This window comes from Eulemur rufifrons, chromosome 27 (genome assembly GCF_041146395.1).
Source record: "Eulemur rufifrons isolate Redbay chromosome 27, OSU_ERuf_1, whole genome shotgun sequence".
Classification (NCBI taxonomy): domain Eukaryota; kingdom Metazoa; phylum Chordata; class Mammalia; order Primates; family Lemuridae; genus Eulemur; species Eulemur rufifrons.
The window spans coordinates 20949029-20972355 of record NC_091009.1 but is presented as its reverse complement, the minus strand read 5'-3'; the positions used below and the strand labels follow the sequence as shown (position 1 = coordinate 20972355).

General features: G+C 34.3%; 1 protein-coding gene across 1 annotated transcript in view; it reads right to left on the bottom strand.

The window, feature by feature from the left end:
- USH2A (usherin) overlaps positions 1 to 23327 on the bottom strand; it is a 611994-nt gene that overhangs the window by 256075 nt on the left and 332592 nt on the right. Inside the window, exon 37 of the mRNA XM_069459264.1 lies at positions 2573 to 2752. Within this exon, the coding sequence (XP_069315365.1) occupies positions 2573 to 2752 (180 nt within the window). The remainder of the gene's footprint in view (positions 1 to 2572; positions 2753 to 23327) is intronic.

Genomic DNA, 23327 nt, shown 5'->3' with positions numbered 1-23327 from the left:
TTGGCCCAAATCTTCTATTAGGTTTTTAAAATACACTGAGAAGAAAACATAGCTAAGGGTATTAGCATTCCAAATGTAGCATAATCCAGCATTGAAAAATACTAGGAATTCAACATCACCATAAAAGAGATCTAATATTGAAATCAAGGAAATGGCAATGATGATAGCAATCAAAATATAATGGAAAGTAAATAGCATATAGAACCTTCTCTGCCCATAAGTTAGTTCACTTCTGTATATTGGTTCATTTATTATTCATTTCAGTATGAAACACAGTTCAGTGGATAAAGGCATGGAAGATTTCTTTAATAACTCTCAGTACTAATTTAATTCTACTTAAACACACATATTCTAGTGAATGCCACATGCTTTTCAGCATGATTTTTATGTGTAAATCAGGATAATATGTTTTCAGATCATTAAGTAAAAGGAAGCATGAACTAAAACCTATTTAATCAATGAGGTATCACCTTTAAACTGCCACAAGGTCATAAAAAAGATAATTTCAAAGCTATAAGTTTCCTAATTGTAATCAACAACAATCTAATGATAAAAGAAAGTATGTCTTAATGGCTGTAATAAACTTTAGCAAATCACTGTCTGTCTTTAAAGACATTTGCTTCCTCTTTGGTGAAGGACCATCTTCCAAATTCTGGATTTCCGAACACATAAAGTGAACGATTACATGGGCCCAGAGAGTGTGAGTCTGCACAACATTATAACGACGCAGATAAGCGTCCACAGTGCAGAGATGGAGGTGAGCCTCAGTTAACAGTTTATCTCACTTCTACTGCTCCACTATAAAATATTTTATGTTCTTCCAGTGTGCATAATATTAACCCTTCTACTGACAGACATAGTCACACAGTGTGTTTTGAGTTAGCAATAGGAGCTTGCTATTTTTAATTGGATCATAACATATACACATAAAACAAATTATTAGACCATACATTCGTAAACACGTGAAAAATAAAGTAAACGAGCTCTCTTTTATGAATATGATGTAAATTACTGTAATTACAAACTATCTAAATCAGTGTAAATACCATAAAACGGATGTATAACTCATTAAATGTTCCATATGTCCTGTCGAGAAGGTATCACTATGTAACTTAAAATCTCCATTATGCCACTGATTACTCTTTCATTTCTAAATGGAAATAAAGGGTATTATATTCTAAGGTTTAGAGTCATCACAACTGTCTCCCATTCTAGCATGTGGGTTAGAATAAAAAATGAAGATATGAATACCTAAGATTTCTTTTTGGGGGAGGTTTGTTTTTATTTTGTGTTTTGGTCTCAATTTTTAAATAAGCATTCAATTCCCTTTTTCTATTATTAGTTCAATGATACTAACATGAGTTGATCAGCCCCCCAAAGTCTCTTTTAAGCATGATTTTCTTAAACAACACAGCTTCTGCCATTTAGAGTTTCAAGTGTTTAAGTAAACATCCATTCATTAATTCTAATAAAGTCATAAACGGTAGATAATACTGAGTGGTTTTTAGATACAACAGGAAATGAATCTTTTCTTGACGGAAAAGTTCTATACAAACTGCAGATGGACGCTTATTTTTCTGCCTTAATGAGGCATTTGTTGCTTTTACACTCTTTGTGACCACAGGGGAATGTGTCTTGCCCTACAGATTGCTGATAACAGGATGGTGATATTCTTTCTCCCGTAGTCCAGAACACACGGGCTCCTGGAAGCTGGGCTACTGGGTAGACTTTGGGTGTCCTGAGGTCCTTCTCCTTCAGTATTTTCAGAAAACACACATTCCTGAACACTCAGTTGAGAATCAGGCTGTTAACATGTCGAAGCATGCTTTCTGTTCAAAGACCATACGTACTGACCCTAGAGGGAGTTTCTTTCTTAGCAGTTAGTTCCCACAAGCAGTTAAAACATGGGTGGAGTTGATTGCAGATCAAGTGATGGTAATTGTGAATAAATTTAGGTCAATTTTTATAGAAATATTTAAAATAAAAATATCCGGATTCTACCCCATTTTATATATGAAAGTGGCACTGCTGAACTGTAACCATTAGGACGTGGAATTTAAAGGTGTTTTTTTCAGTGATGTGGATAGAGTTTTCCTAGTCTATCACCTGTGTCCTGCCCTTTTTGCCAAATGGAAAAGTTTAAATATACATCTAATCTAGTTCTTCATAACTCCAGGAATGAGAACCATTTGTAGTAGAAAATGAAAGCTCAAATTGCAAATATAAAGTTTGAATCTAAGGGAAGTCTCAAAAAAAAAAAAAAAAAGGCATTTCCCAATCTTCTTAACATGCAGAGATCCAGAGAGGGGGTGTGTGTGTGTGTGTGTGTGTGTGTACAGTACATATACATACATACAGTGCAAGATAAAAGCAGTCTCAACAAAACAATAAAAGAATATCAATAGAAGAGTCACAACACAACAAAACAAAACAACAACCTAAAGAACCAGAAATACAATTAAGCCTCTAAATTCTAAAACATTAATTCCAACAATAAACAAGGTGTTCAATGGAGACTTAGTCCGAGGGCATTTATATAAAACTAGATAGCCAACATTTGTCACAGACTCACCTCCTGGAGGCATCTCAATCATTACAGGATCACTTATCAAGCTGCCTTGGCCATTTGTCACATTCACTTGTACAGTATAGTTGGTAAAAGGAACCAGCCCATCGATGAGCACCCAAAGGTTGGCCTCTTCACTGCTGTGCATGATTTTTGTGCCATTCAGAAGGGTGTAATTATTACCTGCTGAATTAAAAAATTATTAAAATTAGTATATATGTAAAAGTTCTTCCCTGCTATTATTTGAAGATTTTCTTGGTTTCCTAAATATACTATACTAAATAGAACTATTAAAATCACCACCCCAAGAGGCATTACATATGCTCTTATTGGTGAGCATACTTTTATTTTACTACTTTTGAACAAAATGTTACCTGGGTTAACATCTCCAATTCATTCATCAGAGCAATCAAAATAACTTCACTGATACTCTAAGATAACTGTTGCATGAAGCCATATCACAAATGTCATGCATATAAATAAAAACATTGCACACAGGTAAATTGATCACTTGACAGTTGTTTACACTTTTTTGAAGGTTTTTGTTTTTAATCGTTGAATTTTCTTTGATGTGCAGACAGGAACAAAATAACACTTCTTTCTCTCAAACACAATGGTTTTGGATATAAATGGTATACTCAGATATGTGTCAGACATTTTCTATATCATCAAGTGACGTATTTTCTGCTCATTTTGCTTGAGAGGTGGGTTGATTTCTTTCTATCTGTTGCCCCTTTAAATCAGAATTAGTCAGAATATCCCGAAAAGCAACTGGAGATCAGGGGTAATACATAATCACATTGATCACAAGATCTATTTTTTTTTTTAGCTTTATGAGAAAATGCAGAAGCAGCCTGGTTTCATAAAAAAGATTACTTTTAATATATCCTCACCCAGGTCCTACCACCACCATCCCTCCAAAGCTTTAGGGAACCTATCCTCAAATCTCAGCATGTCTAAGAGATAGGAAAATACCACTGCTTGATAGCAATGTTTTCTCTCCGTCTCCTAAACCACTGGGTTACGTTCAAGGTTCAGAAGAGTCAGAAATTAGGGTTAAACAAGAAAAGGGCTACAACTCAAAATTCTAACACTTCTTTCACTTGCTACACTAGATGCTTTCCTAAAAAGTTTGCAAGAGGCAATTTTTTTCCAAATACTGCTTAATTCTAATTGATTTTAGAAATGTTATAATTCTTAAAACACAGAGAAAAGAACCATTAAGAATACCAATATTTACTTCAGATGGACTTCTTCATTCGCTAAAACACTTTTTATTACCTGTATATTTAATCTTCCCTACACAAATTCTGTAAATATAGGCAAATGAATTAAAAAAACACAAGATATTGGACTTCAAAGGAAGAAACAAGCATATTTGCAAGATCTCCAGATACTGATAAAATCTCTATTGATTAAATGTTTAAAAAAGTAAAAGATGGCCACATACTAAAAGCGATCTTGCATGGTATAGTAAACAAAATTTAATGGCTGCAATATTTACAAAAATATTATAGTTTAACACAGTTTAGTTACAAAGGATAGTACAAAGGAAAGAACATAAATTTGGTTGTCAGAGTCTTGCATTTGAACTTGTCCTTGTATTTTTTTAGTAATGTGCTCTTTGCTAAGTTTGTTCATATTCCTGAACCTCTAGTTCTTCATAGGTGAACTGGGAATGATACAGTACTTACATTGCAGTGCTACTGTAAAAGTTAAGTGAGATGATTTCTTTACCATACCCAGCACCTATTATAGGTGCTCATAAACAGCACCTAGGAATGATGCTACTGTTTTTGCTGTAATTCATACAACCGATACATTCCAGACACTTAGGACTAGCAAGTGATTAAGGATTATGCACCCTGTATTTCATTTTCTCAGTAGCAATTACCTACCTGTTAAATTCTCTACCGCTCCCAACATAACAATGGATTATTAATCAAAATTCAAGGTTTTTCAATTAACAAAGCAACACTCATCTCATCTACTACCACCATGTCATTGTCCCATCAGATTATAATTCAAACTGAAATCACTGAAGATCAAAAAATACAAAAGAGGGTCTGACTGATATCTAGTTATGACTTGATCATTTTCATGAAATGTGGGTAGGGCAAACAAAAATTTTTAAAAGTATACACATTTTTTAAAAGAAACTTATAATAATTTTGAGATGAAGGAAATAGCTGAAAAATTTCTTGCTACAAAATACACAGGTGTCACAACCAGAAGAAATCCCTAGTGGCATACAGTAATTTATTACTTAGGACTTGAAATTAGTTTATCCCAAGGAGTAGTTTATTTGAAAGAGAATAAATGATACTCGTGGGATAAACCTGAGAATAATAATTGCAATTCATTTTCAGTAAAGCCAAATAAAGACATATTCATAGCTTAAAAAATGATTTCCAGGTCTTAAAATGGACATAGGTAAAGCACTCCTATATATGTGTATACATATGTTTTTCTTATTTTTCTAAAACCCATCTCACTGCACACTGAATTTAATACCTATTAGCAAGAAGTTCTGACACCTGCAAAGCATCTTGTGATAATTTCATTATGCAATTAAAATATGTTTCCAAATTATGCCATTTTAGCTTTCATACATTCTTTACAACTGGTCAACTTTATTTGACTAAAGATGATTGAGCTTCAACTGCATGCAAGGAGGAGACTTTGCTAGGTGCTGATAAGAACATGCTCCAAATGCATAAGACATAGTTCCTGCCCTCAAGAAATCTGGTTAAGACTAAATATGAGTCCTTTCTAACCATTATCTAAGAATAATTATGTTATCTGCATCAGAAGATCCCCTCAAGTTCCCATGATATCTAGCTCCTTGGAAGCATTTTCAGTGACAGCTGAAACAACTACTGCTGTTTTCACACGCCCAGTTGTAAAATTTCAAAAAGGTCAGCGTATTTTACAGAGACCCAGCCAAAGGCTCAACGTGACCCTGAGGCAGCATAACTGTGCTCATCTTAGAAGAGATTGAAATTTGCAAAACGACAATGAAAATTCTAAAATTAAGCCATAAGAATACAATTCTATTAATACATATTTCCAGCCAGGTGCAAATGTATGATCAATGAGCAAACATCTATGAGTATAATATTGGTGAAGTTTGTTTCCTTGCATTTTGTTTTTGAAGAAAATTTTGAGCTGTAAAACAAACAACATTGCTAGCTTCAAAAATGGCCTGGCAGGGGAAAAATATATATTAAGTACCACTTTATCCTAAGTTTCCCAGATAACAACATTAATTCATGGTAATTATACAATTAGTTGTAACATTAAGTTCTAGTTATAGAACAATGATTACTCGGTAATTATAAGAAGTATATAATTACTCAATAATTATGAGAAGTATGCAATTACATAACCATTTTACTCAGCTCAAAAAAGAACTTGTGCGTCTCCAGGAACCCTGCAGCTGAGTGAATCTAATGTTCTCTCACCCTTACTAACATACAGTTCATTTCACCGACCTAGAGCAACTGACAGGAGTCCAACCCTCGATGAAGCTCAAAAATCTCCAGATTCAAAACCAAAGCAGGCTGCAGAGATTTTGGCTCTTCCCCTACTTCAACTGTCTCTGTCTTTTCCTTTCTTCATGTGAACTTTGCCAACTGGGGCTCCTACATATGGGGGAAAGATTCTTAAAATGCAAATCCTCAGATTCCCCCTCTTGGGAAGGTTGTGCTTTACTGCTTTCACTGCATAAACTGTGTTTTCAGTGAGCTGGAAAATGCAGCCCCATTGGTTCAGCCTTAAAAATCAAGCTTGAAAATGCTGAAGTGATAAGCATTTGCTATCACAGGTGACCATTCCTGCCTGGTCGGCCTCAGATGATCTGACCCTATTTGTGAGTATAAGTGGAAGGTGCAAGTCCTTTGAAGCTTCTATGTTCCAGAACCACAACTTCACATTCCTTACCCTCCCCCTGACCCAAGCACCCTGATTTTAAGTTAAGTTCCCCTCCTTCACTCTCTGTGGCTTGGTCTGAGCCATTGGACTTTAACTGGGGCTTGCCTTGAGCTCTTTGCAGAATGGGGCTCTCTATACCAGTGTTCCAGGGTTCACCTACGTCAACATCACCTGGGGGTACTTCATAAACATTCATGTACTTGAGTTTCACCCCAGACTTCCTGAATGAGAATATCAAAGGGTAGGGTCCACGGATCACTGAGTGATTCTTCTTCAGCATGCTGAAATTTGAGAACTACTGATTTCAAAGTTATTTAATACATACTCAGGCTGGTCTTCTAATCACCAAAATTCATTTCTTCTGACTCTCAAAGTAACTAGGTCACATTTGGCATCCTTACTAATGATGCCTTTAGACTCCAGCTTTGGACTATAAAAGGTTTACTCTATTAGTGAAATAGTACATCTACGGAAAGCGTAAAGCTAATGTTTAAGACAGATCCCTTTACAGACTGCAAAATCTAATCTATACAGTTGTTCTTTAAGAAATTTTAAAATATGCATAAAAACAGTTTTAGATATGAGTAATCATTATTGCACACTTGAGAACAATAACTTTAGAATTCCTGATTTTAAGTATCATTCCTGTCTCTCATTCTATCTTTCCACTGAGAAGGCAAGAGAAGAAAAGATTCTTTGGGAATCGGCCGACATCACACATCACAAGGAAAAATCAAGTTTAGTCTAGATGACTTACAACTTGTAAATAAACTCTTAACGGCTGTTTCAGGATATTTCACATTCTAAAGGGTCTTGAAAGAGGTTAATTCATCTGGCCCTAATGTCCTATTGTATTTTGAAGGAAAAAGAATCGTAAATGATGAAATAGCCCAAATAAAGCTCATATGAAAAACAGATTTTACTTGTAAAGAACCTTTTCTTCAGCATCAAATATAAATTCCTATAAAAATGTTAACCTTAATACTGATTTCTAAGATAAAAATCTTATTTTTAATGTTATCTGTTGAATAGTAGGATTTTTCTATGTAAATAGAAAAAAACAGCATAAATCTATATTTTCACATGTGATTTGGGGATGCATAAGTGACTGCTGTCTTGGGGATACCATCCTGTGGGGTTCTCTAGATTGAAATAACATAAATGGGTATCCTTTTCCATTCTTGTTATAATCATTGGCACAAGAATTTTAATGCACCATATATTCCATAATTTTTTTTTCCTCTGTGCTGTACTGCTCTGACCTTTTCAATATTCTATAATTTGACTGGCTGGCCATTTCAGTTCTCTCTTTTTACAGTCTTATTAACTTGTGGGAAAGAGGTGAAATGAACAACCAATCAGAATACATAATATTGCAAAGGTCAGCGTAGTCCTGTACAATATCATCACACACGGAGTACCGTATGCCAGGCATTAACATCCTGATATCTTATTCATGTGACAAAGATTGTAACAAGAACAGAAAATGGCACAACATGAATCCATTCTCATGACAAAGACCGTAATGAGAAATGACAGCGAACAAACCAAACTGATTCTTGTTACCTTGTGAGGATTTTATATGTCAGCCCTGGTCCTGCTTTAAGTTAGCCTTTTTCTGAATCCAATTACACCTTATGGTAGAAAAAGTGTTAACTAATTTTTCCACTTCTTGCTGTAAAAAGAACATGTTATATTTTTTTCGCATATTGAGGCCTCAATTTTAGTGTTGTTCAGCTCTATATCACTATCACGGATTTCTGCCAATACCAAAATCAAGACATACAATGGTGATCAGGGCAAAGTTTACTACATATATAGTGAATTCAAAGATTTACTCTGACTATGGTAAATTAGAGAAGGATGGTCTGTTTTCATTAATCACATACTCCGAAATGTCAGTTTTTTTCCTACTTTGACTTATTTTTTCCAAATTTGGGAAAACTGTTACTTTTCCCAGTAAACAAACTATTGCCATTATCTCACTCAGCTAAGAACTATTTGGGCAAATGCACTCACACAGAAAGTGGTTTCCAACCTCCACGCAAAACACTGGCCACGAACATGACTATCTTATTACCAAAAAATCGTTCCTTCCAGAGTTCTAGAACAGCCTTACTAAATACACCAAATGTTCTGCGCCTTCGGTACTACTGTGACCAAATGGGTAACTTGGCAACCGTGATTGACCCCAGAGCAGAGCCTATTACCCATTCTTCATTTAAGGAAATGTTTAAAATGTCCTTTTTATTACTAAGCTATAGACGCTTGAGACAGTTCCCATTTTGGGAGCACAGTGTTTGAGTGAGAATTATGTCATGTTTGCTGGTAACTTCTACCTGCCTTATTTGTGGCAGTTACACAGTAAGGTGTTCCTGTATTTCTTATCTAGTAATGTATCATGCTGTTATCACAAATTTAGCATCCCCAAACAGCATACATTTATGATCTCATAGTTTCTGTGGGCCAGGAGTCTGACACAGCTTACTGGGTCCTCTTCCCAGGGTCTCAAAAGACTGTAATCAAGGTGCTGGCCAGGACTGAAGTCCCATATCAAGGCTCCGATAAGGAAGGATGTCCTTCAAGTTCAAGTGGCTGTTGGCAGGCCCCAGGGACTGAGAGTCTCAGTTTCTTCCTGGCTACTAGCTGGTGGCTGCCCTTAATTAATATCTGCATGTTGGCTGGAGGTCACCTTCATTCCTTCCCAGGTGGGCCTCCCCAACATGGCCACTTACTGTATCAAAGGGAGAGAGTATCCTGGCAAGATGAGTTACAGTCTTAAGTCACATTATCACGATGGAAGTGACATCCCCTCCCCTTTGTCATAGTCTGCGGATTAGAAGCAAGGCACAGCTTTTGACTATAGTCAAGGTGAGGGGATCACATAAGGGCATGAACCCCAGGAGGTGGGAATAATTGGATACCATCTTACAGTCTGTGTGTTACACTCTCTCAACTGTGGACATGAATCACACGGAATGTATTTTGGACTTTCAAAAGTTTTGAAATTAAGTAGTATCACAGAATTACTCTTCCAAAATACCTAACAAAAATGGAAACAAGCCAGGAGAATAACATTAACAATTTTAGCTGAAAATTCTCCAGGTACAAATGTATAATGAAAAAGGAACAAATTAATGACATTAATTTTGAAATCTTACAGAAGAAGAAACACAAGATAAATTCTTGCTCAGTATAGCACAGTTCCTAACTCTGCTTCCAGGGGAAGGAAATATAAGCCAAGGAAAATCTCCAAACCGAAGAGAAATGAACTAAGAATAGCCTGAAGAGATAGGAAAAGAAGTCAGGGCTGGCCATCCTGCTAACCATTGTGCTGAGTTGCGGGAAGAAGCCAGGAGTGGGATATGTATGCCAATGAATTGAGCCAGTGCTGCTACAATGGACATGTTACAGGATCTCAGAAGAGACAGGAAAACTAAATTCCCTAGAAGTCTGCTTAGTGCATCCCTCCCTACTCTCTATATCACTCCCATCCCCACTAGCTGGCAGGTGAGTACATTAACAGCAACACTCAGTCCAGTCTTCAAAGTTTAGGTTGAGAGAAGACTAACACCAGAAAGGAAAAGAAGTAGACCAGTTCAGAACAAATGCAAAGTCTAGACAGAGCTGCCCATACAAGGCATATAAGCAAGATGAATTTAAAGGAAGAAACAATGTACTAAATATGCATACATGCAGCCAAAAGGAAAGAAAGGATTCTAACAGAAAAAGACAAAATAACCAAGAATGAAGTGGGAAGAATGCATGAGGAGTTCAAGACCAGCCTGTGCAACACAGCAAGACCCTCGTCTCTAAAAAATTTATCTGGGCATGATGGTGTGTACCTGTAGTCCCACCTATTTAGGAGGCTGAGGCAAGAACATCGCTTGAGCCCAGGAGTTCAAGGCTATGATGTGCCATGATCACAGATGTGAATAGCCACTGTACTTCAGCCTGGGCAACACAGCAAGATCCCATCTCTATGCAGTCTAAGGAAAAATGATATATATTCCCTATAAGGTGAAAAAAGATACTGCAGAGCCAGAGAAACAAATTGGAAATTTAAAAATTTATGTATTTAATTAAAAAGTTAGAAAAAGCAAGAGCTAAAAACAAAATCAGTGGCATGATGGAATGCCTTGAGATAATCATAATAAATGAAAAAAATTAAGAAATTATTAATATAATGATAAGAGAGAAGATGATAGATATGTAGAAAGGAAATGATCAGAAATATACTTAGGATTTTTTTTCTTTTGTAAATGAAAAGATAGCTGAAGGTCACGTGGGCACTTGACCATAGAGTTGCCAATTAGTTGCTTCCACCTGGGGACTACAAAGCTTGATGGAGTGAGATAATGGCTCAGGGTCAATTAGGGATTATTCTAAATGTCTCTAACATTGTTACACCTCCAGAAGCAGAGCTGTAAGGTTCTGGGGCAGCTGAAAGATGGCGCTGCTGCCAGTAGGGGTGTTCTAATGTACCTTACCTGAGGTGCAAGCTAATTTGGATCATGCTATTTGTGATTTCTGCACGAATTGTCACAAATCAGCACAATCACAGACAGATGAACATATCTGTATACTGTTAGGAGGCATGTGAATTGACTTGATCTTTTTGGAAAGCATTTTGTCAATGTATATTGTGTCTTTAATAATATTCCCAACCTTTAATTTAGCAATTCTTCTTTAGCTATAAATATTAAGTAAATACATGGAAGTATGTGTTAATAGTATTCTTTCTAATAGTAAAAATAATACACTTCAATACCCAACAATAAGGCAAGGTAAATACATTTTGGTGCATCCATACGATAGCATTGTAAACCAGTCCTTGTAAACCAGCTTTCCTGATAACTTTTGAAGTGCCAAATTCCTTTACTGTAATTCATCTTTGCCTTAAAGAACCAAATTTGTTTCTGTTGTTTTCTACCAAGAAACCACCCACAAATTGAGAAAGGTCTAGAATTATGTCCACCATTTATTAATATTATAGGTAGTGGAATTTTATTGTTGTTCTCCCATACTACATGAATTTTAAAGTTAGCATTCATAATTTTTGTAAAATCAAAAGAATCATAAGAGGATGGAAATACCCAAGGAAAGTATATACAATTATATTTTAATTTATAAACAAATTATAATAAAAGCAAGGGTCCACAAACTACAGCCTATAGGCATGATTTAGCCAGCGGCCTTGTTTTGTAAGTAAAGTTTTGTTAGAATAACGACATTTATATTTCTAAATATTGTCATGCTACAGCTGCAGAATTGAGTAGTCATGGCAGAGATTATATTGCCTGCAAAGCCTAAAATATTTACTTTCTAGCCCTTTTCAGAAAAAGTTTGCCAGCCTATGAATTGAACAATTAAAGAAACTACCTCTTCAAAATGTTCTGCCTTCCTAAGTAAAGGGAGCTATTTCCAATTTCTAGATTTATTCTTTGAATAAACTCTTCCTAGGCACGTGGAGAGATCATTTTGTTATATCACTGCACTATACCTTCATCCATGCTTTGAATGTCTTTCATTATTCAGCATTTATAAATGCAAATTACTGAAAAGGATAGAAGCAGGAAGGAAATATGTTATAGATACTCCCCTAATTCCACATGCCTAGGAAGTTTCCCAATGGAAATCTAAGTGCATTGCTTGTACGATAATGATACCTGCTGTTCAAAAGGCTTAATAAGAGTAACTGAAGAGTAATTAATGACTCCTTGGATGCAAGAAGGATGGGTTTACTCTTTCAACTGCTTCTGAAAGACTTTTTAAAGCTTTAAAAGTATATACCTTCTAGAGAAAAATCAGAGCTAGGTAATTTGCCCAAAACATGAAATATCCCCTTCCCACAGATCCTGGTGAAAGTTAGTAAATGGATAAATAAGGCTAAAATAGTTGCTAAAAGTAGCAAATGCAGTGTTAATATTACCTTGGAATTTATTTTAAGGAAATAATCAAATAAGTACACAAAATATTGCCTTATGCTAAATGTAAGAAAATGAATTACTAAATGGTTTAATTGTAGCCTGTGCAAAACATTGGCTTAAGAACCAAGAACAGGTGGTTAGAGTCAGAGGCGAGAGATCTACAATGTGGTGCCCAAAATAAGCATTCAGTAAGTAAAGGATCGTAAGATATAAATTTGTTTGTAAAGCAAAGAGTTTGATATTTAAATGTTGTCCTCTTGAGCAACAACTTAATCAATTTTGCTCTCTAATTTAAAGTTGAACTGTTTTTTTTTTTTTTTTTCCTCTCTTTTAAATCCCAGATGGTGGCTTTCCAGCCTGGATAATTACAGAAATGAAAAGAACCAGCTAGGATACCTTCAAAGAAATTTTATTCATCTTAATGCTTTCTTATTGTTAGCCTAGACCAGTTGATGTGGTTCAGCTTTAAAATAAATGTATAAAAATAGATAATATCTTCATCATGAGAAATGATCACTTAATAGCACCCTAAGAATGCAGCTTATAGGCACCAATTGTAGTAACAGATTTTTTGAAGAAATAAAAAGGTATTTTAAAACTTGACTTCACCTTAAGAAAAACATGGACAAATTTAAACAGTTTTTAAACAAAATTATAGTTACATATTTTAAAAGTCCTTATTTTTTAATCCTTGCTTACTTTTTGAGCTTCCATTGTCATTATAGAAATAAAGATTATTACTTACTTCTTATATATGTTTGCATCTATGTTAACTCATGGATGCCAATAGGAATGTTCAGTTCTTTGGGGAGATGATCAGAAAGAAATCGGCTAAAACTCAGACCTGAGGATCGCCAATCCATAATCAAATATCTAGATTGATTGTGTCACTTGCACTTGTATTGATTTCAATTGGAGTAGCTCACCCAAGGGAATAATAAAAATGTGGAATAAAACTGATTTATGAGAACAAAATAAATCCTTTTGTGAGTGCAATGTATTGGTACTATTTAACCCTTTCAATCACAGAGTGAAAAAACTATTTATTTTTTAAGAATGCTGAGCTAGCCAAAAGAAGTCATATCAGAAATGCCAATACTGCCAAGTACCATTACACCAAGTTGTAATGCCGGGGAAGAAATGCCACTCTAAACTTGATGGAAGGCATTATTTGACATATGACATACTTTAGCTTTCCCGGGCCAACTTCTATGTGTCATCACAAATGATGGACCTGTAGATCCAAAGTATTACGGAATCACTCAATAAATATATATTGTCCTTATTTACATGATTTATAAGACAGTTGAGAAGGAAGAACAAAATATGGTGGTAAAACATTAACTACGTTTAATTTTTTCTGTCACTACAGGTGTTCTTTATTTTACTCAAAAGTTAGTTTATGACAGTTCAATTGAGGGCTATTCCAGGGATAACGGGGATATTCAGGAGAGACAGCTTTCAGCAAAATTTAGCACGAATGTTTGCCTTAAAGAAAATCAAAGGACCTAGAAAAAGAGCATAAAACCAAAGCAACCGTTTGATTTTTCTCAACTGAGGCAACCAGCCAAATGGTTGACTCAATGAGTGAAAAAGAAAAAAAAAAATCAGTCAAATCATGTTCCTTGAAATGCAGTAGACAAAACAATCCCAATTGTTTGGCATGGATTTAACGTTGAACTTTTCCACTGTGTTAACATCTTATACATATGTTCTAAACCTGCACTGTTCAATACAATAGCCCCTATCCACATATGGCTATTGAGACCTTGAAATCTGCTAAATATGGCTGAGGAACTGAATTACTAATGTAATTTTATTTCATTTAAAGACTGATAATTGATTCAGTTACTGGAAAACTTTGAAATACGTTTGAAACAACTTGGTACATGAATATATTTCAACTAAAAACTTTATGAAATCTAAATGCAGATTAAATATATCCAATTAAAAAATATCATCTGAATTGAAGAGTCCTATCAGTGTAGAATATACACATAGACTTAGTGTGAAAAAAGAATGTAATAACTCATTATTAACTTTAAGATTTTAATACATGTTGGTATTTAGGATATGTCAAATTGAATACTATATACCACAAAATTAATTTCAACTGTTTCATTTGTTTTTTAATGTGCATACCAGACAATTCAAAATCACACCTGTAGTTCACATAATATTTCTATTGAGCAGTGCTATTCTGATGTGCTAAACAGAAAATTAGAAAATCTCATTGTTCCAAGATCTGCCTACATATTCTCACATGAGGTGAAGGTGAAACTTTTATTCATAGAATGCACAGATTGTGTTCAATATATTGCATTTAATTTATAGTCCTAAGAAAGCTGATTTCAGAACTTCTTGAAAGGGGGTGTTATAAGAAGAAGTGAGTTGATTTGTTATCAGTTCTGTCAATTTGGCTTGTACTGTCAAAGTGTTTAATGAAAGTATATAATGGTAACTTTATTTATCCTCACTGGCATAAAAAGGCTTTTAAAAAAATTAATACATTTTACTATTTACAATGAAACATAATTTAATTCAGTTTGATGGTGCCATAATTATTATAGCATAGTAATTTTTCTAGTATGATAACTTTGGCATGTATGCCATACAGAGTAAATCATTAAATAGGAAACAGGATACAAATCAAAAAGATAATAAGAAACTCTATTATCATAAAGGTGTAAATTATTAGGGAAAAGTGAAAGTGAACCACTTTAAGTTGAATGGATTTAAGTAAGAGCAAGGCAATATTGAACAATAATTGAAATCAGTTGGGCTTCTCAAAGAAACTGAGGCCCAAGATTTTTTATATCCCTTGTATAATGAATTCAAGTTTTTGTTCCCAAGTTCTTATGAAATTTTGAGGTTTGAAGTTCTGTTGTTTCCTCAAATATTCCAATTGTTTTGCTATAAGATAAAACATGCTACAGACTCCCTCCCCCTTTTTTTCTTTTGGCTTCATACATTCCTTCTTTGCCTGATAATAAAAGAAATAATTTGTTTATTGTAAATTTAAGACTATATCAGAAACTATGAAAAGCTAAAATTATCTGAAATCTCAAGATAATCATTATATTGTTAATATTTTGGTCTATTTTGGTGTGTATCGTTCATATTGGTTCAAAGATACATATTTATATTTCCATCTATATCTATATATAAAATTACTGTCATATTTTACAACTATAGAGTTTTATAATGCTCACTATTTTGTAGCTGTAATAATATAAGTTCATTTTCTTATACATCTGCGTACTCTTTTTAATGGATTCACCACAATGTCTTTAATCTATATAGTTGGACATTTAGGGACTCCAGCCTCCTTGATTTTTATTATACAAATAAACTCTTTAGAGATCATAATTTACAAATATTTTTGTGTGTACCTCTCTATTTCTAAAACTACCAAAAAGGAGAATTGCTGGATTTCTCAATGGATATGAATATTTTAAATCTCTTATATTTACTTCATAAGTTTATTTAATAATCTCAAATTACTGTAAACAAATAATTAGTCCAGTAGTTTGGTTGTATATTAATTAATCATATTGTATGGGTTATATTTGTGACATGGAACTTGAATTAGAGGTTTTTTTGTTCAAAGTAGAAGTGCCCATTCTGTGTGTTAATGTGTTATACACAGCTAAGTTCACACGCTGAGTGGGATGGACTCATATTTTTAGGTGTAAGGACCTCTGTATTTTCTGTCTTCATGGAGCTAGAGAAATTGCTAACCCAGAGATTTATAAATATTTAAAGAAAGTGTTGATAAATATGGCATGTCTTAAAACACAGATGTGATACTAATAATTCTTTTAATATTACAATAAAACAAATGAGCATAATCACAATCACAAAAGTAAAATACCTAGACATACCCCTAATAAGAAATATGAGGTCTCTATGAAGAAAATAACAAAACTTTACTGCAAGATATAAAATGCTTAAATAAATGGAATCATAACACCTTTCTAGGTGAGAAATATTTGAAGATGTAAATTTCTCAAGAAATAATTTATAAGAAGAGTCCATTAAAAATAAAAGTGGCATTTTTTTCCAACTCATTCTAATGTTCAGTTGGAAGAATATGCGTATCATTTTAACAAAAATGAATAATAAGCTGAAGAGAGAAAGTAGCAACTTTACCCATAAGATACAAAGGTATTTTTTAGAGAAATAACTATAAAGAGGAGGAATAAATAGCCCAGAAACAGGCACCATCTGCATATAAATTTAAATCTCTGCTAAATTTAGCAAAATAAAGCAACATATGTTTCAACTCTGGATGGAGAACATATTTTTTACAAAAATAAACAAGCAAAGATTTTATTATCAAAAACCAAATACACTACGTCATAAATCTCATAAACAAACTTAAAAGATAAATTGGATAAAATATTTGAAATTGTAATGACTAATAATTACTATCCATAATATTTAAGCTGCCATAAATATCAAAACAAATTTTAAAACCTCTAAACCATTCTGGGCAAAGTGTGTGAGCAGACAAAAATGAAAGACAAACAAACAAATAGGGGAAAAAAAAAACACATGAAAAGTGTCTGATCTGAATAGAGATAAAAGAAATGCAAATTAAAGCAACCTACCATTTTTACCTATCAAATTAGCACAATTACAGCCAGCTGAACATATATGTATATTGTTAGGAGGTATGTGAATTGATGTGATCATTTTGGAAAGCATTTTTTTGTCAACGTATATTGTGTCTTAAAAAATATTCCCAACATTTGATTTAGTAATTCCTTTTTAGCTATGCATATTAGGAAAATATGCAGTAGTGTGTATTAACAATATTCTTTCTAATAGTAAATAATCATATACCTAAAATATCTAACAATAAGAGAATGTAAATACATTTTGGCACATCCATACAATGGCATATTATGGACCTACTGAGAATGCTTTTTATAGTGTTTTTTGTGTGACATGAGAAATATTCATGATATAATGTTAAGTGTGTAAAGTAGGACAAAATTTGTGTTTGTAGTAAGATCTCAAATACATTATATATGCATACATTCATTAATACACACGTGTATTTCCATAGGAAAAGTGACTGGGAGCCAATAACACGTTTATAATTGGTATCATTTTGACAAAACTATTTCTGAAGGAAAAAAGTATTACAATCTAAGCCCATAGCTATGAAACTTAAGTAAAATCCATCCAGTTAACAATTGAAAAATATTGCCAATTCTTTGTAGTTATTGCAACTCTAAGACAAAGTCCTTAAAACAGCCAACAGGATTCTGCTTGAATTAGCTCCTGTCTAGCTTTCCGGTCTCATCTATGCCATTCTTTTCTTCATTCACTCTGTCCCAGCTACACTGGCCTTCTTTCATTTCCTCACCCCCACACCACGTCCTCCTCACATCCTTCACAAATGCCATTACCTCTAGAATCCTCTTCTCTATTCTCTGAGTTGGTACCTAGTCATCTGTTATGGTTACCCTAAATGCCGTCAGCTCAAAGTGTCCTTCCTGACCCTCCAATTTATATGAACTTCCTTATTGTGCAATATCTTAGTGATATATAATTTTACTTTCATAATTATGAAAGTTTGCAATTTTATATTTTTAGGTAATTATTTGGTGAATTTCTATCTTCCTTTGTAAACCATGAGGTCCTTCAATACAGAGACCATGCCCTGTGATATATTTAGGTAATATTTAAGATGTTGAAAGCACAAAGATTGTCAGCATAGTGATGATTCAGAGAAATGGGTATAAATGGAAGGAATAAATAGTCCATAAACAGGCACCATGATATTTGTGAATTTAGATCCCTGAATAAATTTAACAAAATAAAGCAACATATGTTTCAATTCTGGGTGGAGAAAAGTTGTCCACTGTACCCCTAGAACCAATCATTATTTCTGTCTTGCTCCATAAAACATGCTAGATACATGTTTGTTGCATGAACAAATGAATGGATTAATGAACAACTATCTGAAGTTAATTCCATGACTTCATATTTCTGCTCCTTAGGTGCCAAACTTCCTTTGACACCTCCCCAAAGGTATAGGACTAGAAAAAAATCATACAATTTATTTTCAACCCTATTTATAAATAAAGAATGCAAATTCTCTGAAAACCACGTAAAATTTGTTTTTTCCTAAATAATCTACTAGGATTCTTAGATTCTGTATCACTAATACTTGAGTAAACAACTCATTGATCATAAGGACTTCAAATAAAAGTTGGGAAATATTAGTTATATTTGGGCTGTTCTTAGTATATAGAATGATGATTTAGGAGTCATCTATTATTTCCTTCTAAGGTGTCAAACACAAGGTTTGTTATCCTAGTAACTCTATATGATGAAGTTTAGGAATCAGAGAAGGATATCTCATGCTGTAGGATGCATCTTAGATGCTGGAGAAGGACCCCGGCCCTAGTTGGCTATACGTATTTTTTTATTTTCCCATGTAATCCACTCCTCCATTTCCCTCTGATACCAATTCATTGCTGATGCTTACCTATTGAAAACCTCTTAAGTACAATGGTTATATATGTTCAGTCTACAAATATCTATAAACTGACTCATTTATTATTATTCATTCAACAAGCACTGAATCTTTGCCATAACAAACTGCAAAAATCAACACTAGACAGGTATATCAGAGAGGTATACAACTATAGGTTCAAACTATTACATATCTGCTTCGTATCTGGCTTCTCCATGTGAACCTCACCATATATGTATGAGAAATCCCCAAATCAGCCCAGGTATGAGTTTTAAAATAGTTTAAACATTTTTTATAATAAATGCTTTAAATACTTCTTCTTTAAAGCAGGGAATTTTGTTTTATTTTTTTTAGTTATGCAAAGCTTTCCAAAGCCAAAGATACATTATTTGGGTGCTCTGCGGATTGTATTATGCTTCTGACAGCTCCTTTCATGAGTTAGAATGGGGAGATTCCTCCACAAAGATACTCTGCAGAGTTTGAAACATGAACTTAACCCATGACAACACGGAAACCATGTATCCTCTGGTGCTTCTACGACTGCATGTCCTCAGTGTGCAGCCCGTAGTCACAATTTGCATTTCATCATTATGTCGCTGCCTCGACAGACACACACAACAGCGCAGAGTATGCACTTGTTCATTATGTCAAGAAAATAGCCAATTAGATATCAGACACAAATTCAATAAGCTGCTGTGTGAGTGTTGAGAACAGATGAGTTCTTAAACAAGTTTGATAAATTAATGCTTAACTCCATTCTTGTGGAAGAATATGTCCTAATTACACATTTCTATAGCTTTATTGGCCATGACATGATATATAATCAGAAGTGTCAATAGATTCAGTGGCTATACATTCTATGGCTAAATATCGGAAATGACACATATCTTACTGCCCATTCATATTTTTACTAACAATACAGTAATGGCTTTAATCCAGATAAAATGGTTTTGTATTTCCCTTGTGTTTATATTTGTGTATATTTATACCTACAGAAAGGTGTTGGAACCTCATACAAAGGTATGAAAACTGTAACTTCGTTTTTGCATAAGAGATATTTGCTTCCCAAACAAATAGGAACAGATCAATTTTCTCTATTTCCTCTATATTCTCACTGCTTTTGCTATTAATACTTGCTTTGAACGTAAGAACCTTTCTCCACAGTCGTCATCCCTAATATTTCTTGTGCTGGTTTGAAAACATCTGACCTTGAAATGGCCAAGGAGAGAGGTCCAACAAGGCTATTGTCTATAGCCAAAAGAACTCCCTATCATGACACTCATTTAATTTTATTTTTATAAAATCAACTGTATGGTCGATAATTGTAAAAAAAAGCAACCATAGTACAATGTCTTTAACATGTTGGTGCTTGATGAGTGTTTGTGTATGAAATATTGTCACCTGCTTCTCTAGACTTTTACTGAGTTTCAATTTGCATGCATTGAATTTTATTTTTTTAAAAATGGGATAAAGCTGTGCTTTCTTTGACCTTTCCTTCTAAAAATATGTGCTCTGCCATCAGGGTAAGTGGTTCTAAAAAGAACTGGACCAGCCACAAGCCACTTTATGCTGCTTCTCCTGCTGCAAGGTAGACGACATTAGGCTTCCTTTTCGCCACTGCTCTTTTCTTCCACCAGGACACACACTTTACAAGATCTCAGGTGAACTCACTCCTGCTGCCTGACCCTCTAACTCATTATGGGGAAATGAATTCAAATTGCTTGAAAAGAAGCTGCCTCTTTTATCTTCCCACTGACTGACAAGCAACCACAAAGTTCTCCGACGGGATTCCAAGTTACAAGCTGTACTGCATCACCGGAACAATTCCCCCACTGGCGGGTTTTCCCAGAGGGCAGCGTGTCAGATATACTGCATGGCTTGCAAGCACAGCTCTGAAACTGCACATTCCCCTCCACACTACAAAACAGACATCGGGGACTATAAAACAAAGCTGTCCCTTTCCTAACAGCATCAGCCTTCCTACGGACGCCTTGGAAGTCGAAGGGCTTCCCACGTATCATTATTTTCTTTGCCTTCCCAAGAAAACAAATGCTTCTGTATCTTCCCGCCACCCTTGTAATTTTTGTAAAACACAGTTTATTCTGGGAGGAACGGCGTTCTGAGAATCAGACTGTGTGCAAAGGTCTCTGAATTTCACTAGGTAACCTTGAAAGATGGACTGCATTTCCTTGATTTTATAAGATTTTCTTTTTTTAGAGATTTATAGCACTTTATAATGACGCTCTAAAGCACTTTTTCTGCTAACTGGTAACTCCTGGAGAAGGTAAGCCTATTCTGGGTGCTAGGATTTTAAGGTACTATAGTTAAAACATGCATCCATCTAGTTTAAACCCAGCAAATACTTTATTCACTTGTGCAGTTTCAGTTTCCCTTTATTTTCTTTTGTTTGGGATGGGACAAACACTCCATACTGATATTGAAATGAGATACTGACTCCAATTATAAAAGAAGGAAAAGTTTAGGCTCAGAGAATGGGGGATGAGGACCCTTCACGTTTATACTTCTCTATCTTTTCTACTTAGAAATATCTTATTTGGTCTTTAAAGATGTTCCAGATGTTACCACTGCATTGAAAACTTCGTGTCCCTGATCCCAGTAAGGTAACCTCAAAAACCCAGAATCTTCCACTCCTCAGTCCTTCTCTGACACTGTCTTTATGCCTCAGGTATACAAACAGTCTCCTTTATTTTTCTGATTGCTCCTATATAGTTTCCTTGTTTGTTTTGCTGTATCCTCGGGGGTTTTTGTTTGTTTTGATTACCCCTAGCAACTATTAGAGAAATACAGGCAAAATATGAGACACAAGGAAAATTTAATATTACAGAAGCACCAGAAGAGTTTTGCTGGGTAATACGTCCAATTTATATGAGGATGCCCTTCCACCTTTCTGGAGGCTTCTGACTTTACCACTCAGATCTCTTCTTTTAAGCCAGAAGCACTATTCTTACTCCAAATTGTTCTGGAATCGTCTGCTCTCACCAGCTTTTTAAAAGATGTTTTGCAAAAATAGTATGTATTTATTGTAGACAATTTAAAAATTGAGTACATAAAAAGGAAAAATGGGAAAATAAAACATTCTTAATACAACCACCCAGAGATAATACATATATATATTCTTCCCAAATTTTCATCATTTGTCTTTTTAAAAACTAACCAGTTTTTTTTTTTTTTCAGGATGATCAGATCTTACAAGCAAGAAAAGCATCTGATTAATGCTAAATTTTATGAATTGTTCTTTTATTCTTCCCTTTCCTTCTCTTCCCTGTTCTTTCCTTCTACCCTTCCATTTAAAAGATTCATTTTTGATTGGATGGTTGGAGGTATACATACTGGAAAAAAAATCACCTGAAGCCTATGTGCCTATCCACATTCAGGAAGAATTTTTAAAGATCTATAAAATGATTCAGTTTCACCAATATGAATTGATCGAACTGCTTTTTTTTTTGTACTAAAATGACATTTCCCTTTGCTAATGCTGAAAGATCATTTTCATGTATCCTCTTTTTCCACCCCCCTGTAATCCCCATCTCTCTTTCTCAAATAAATATCTTTATTCTGTGGCACAATACAAAATAGAGGATTAGGAAAAAGAGGCATTGGAAGAAGAAAACTAAGCTGCAACCCAGTTTTTCAGAGCAGGTGAGAGTTAACAGTGCACAAAGGACTTGGCAATTAGCACACGCTGGTGCTTTGCCTCAGAAACTCAGACACAAAACAATCTGTCAGGCTATCAAGCACTGAAGATCACTTCCCAATTCATTCAAAAGGAAGGATAATGAAGAATTAAACAATTCACAGAGGACTCTACAATAAGTGCTTAGGAAAAAAGCAGGACACAGGTACTAAGACATGGTATTGTCTACTAAGAACAGGATCAGTGCAAAGAATCTAAAGGAAGTCTGGCAGTAAGGAGGCTGCCATTTGTAAAAATTATTCTATAGGATATAATATTTTCTTTACCTTTTCATAAAGCTATTTTCTATTTTCCTTCTTGACAATTGGATGGTTTTATAATATTTGTAATTGAAAATGTTTTTGAAACTTTTCAAAAGAGTTATATAACCCCAAATTCTCATCACACATTATTTTCATCTACCAGTTAAATAAATTAAATAGAATTTATAATTTAAAAAATAGTTTTGCATAAACCAGATTCCTACTACTATGCTGAAATTATTTTAGTTTTTATTCCTAAATATATATATATCTTTTATTATTAAAAAAATCACACATTCAATGTTTCATAGAAAGCGGTTATAAACCTGTAACTTGTAATTTATATCGTTAGTTAATTCATATATGTGAAGAGAAAAAAATCCTGAAGATGTAAACAGATCACTGGGAGTTGACTGTTCACCTGTGCAAGGTGAATGATGCACTCTTG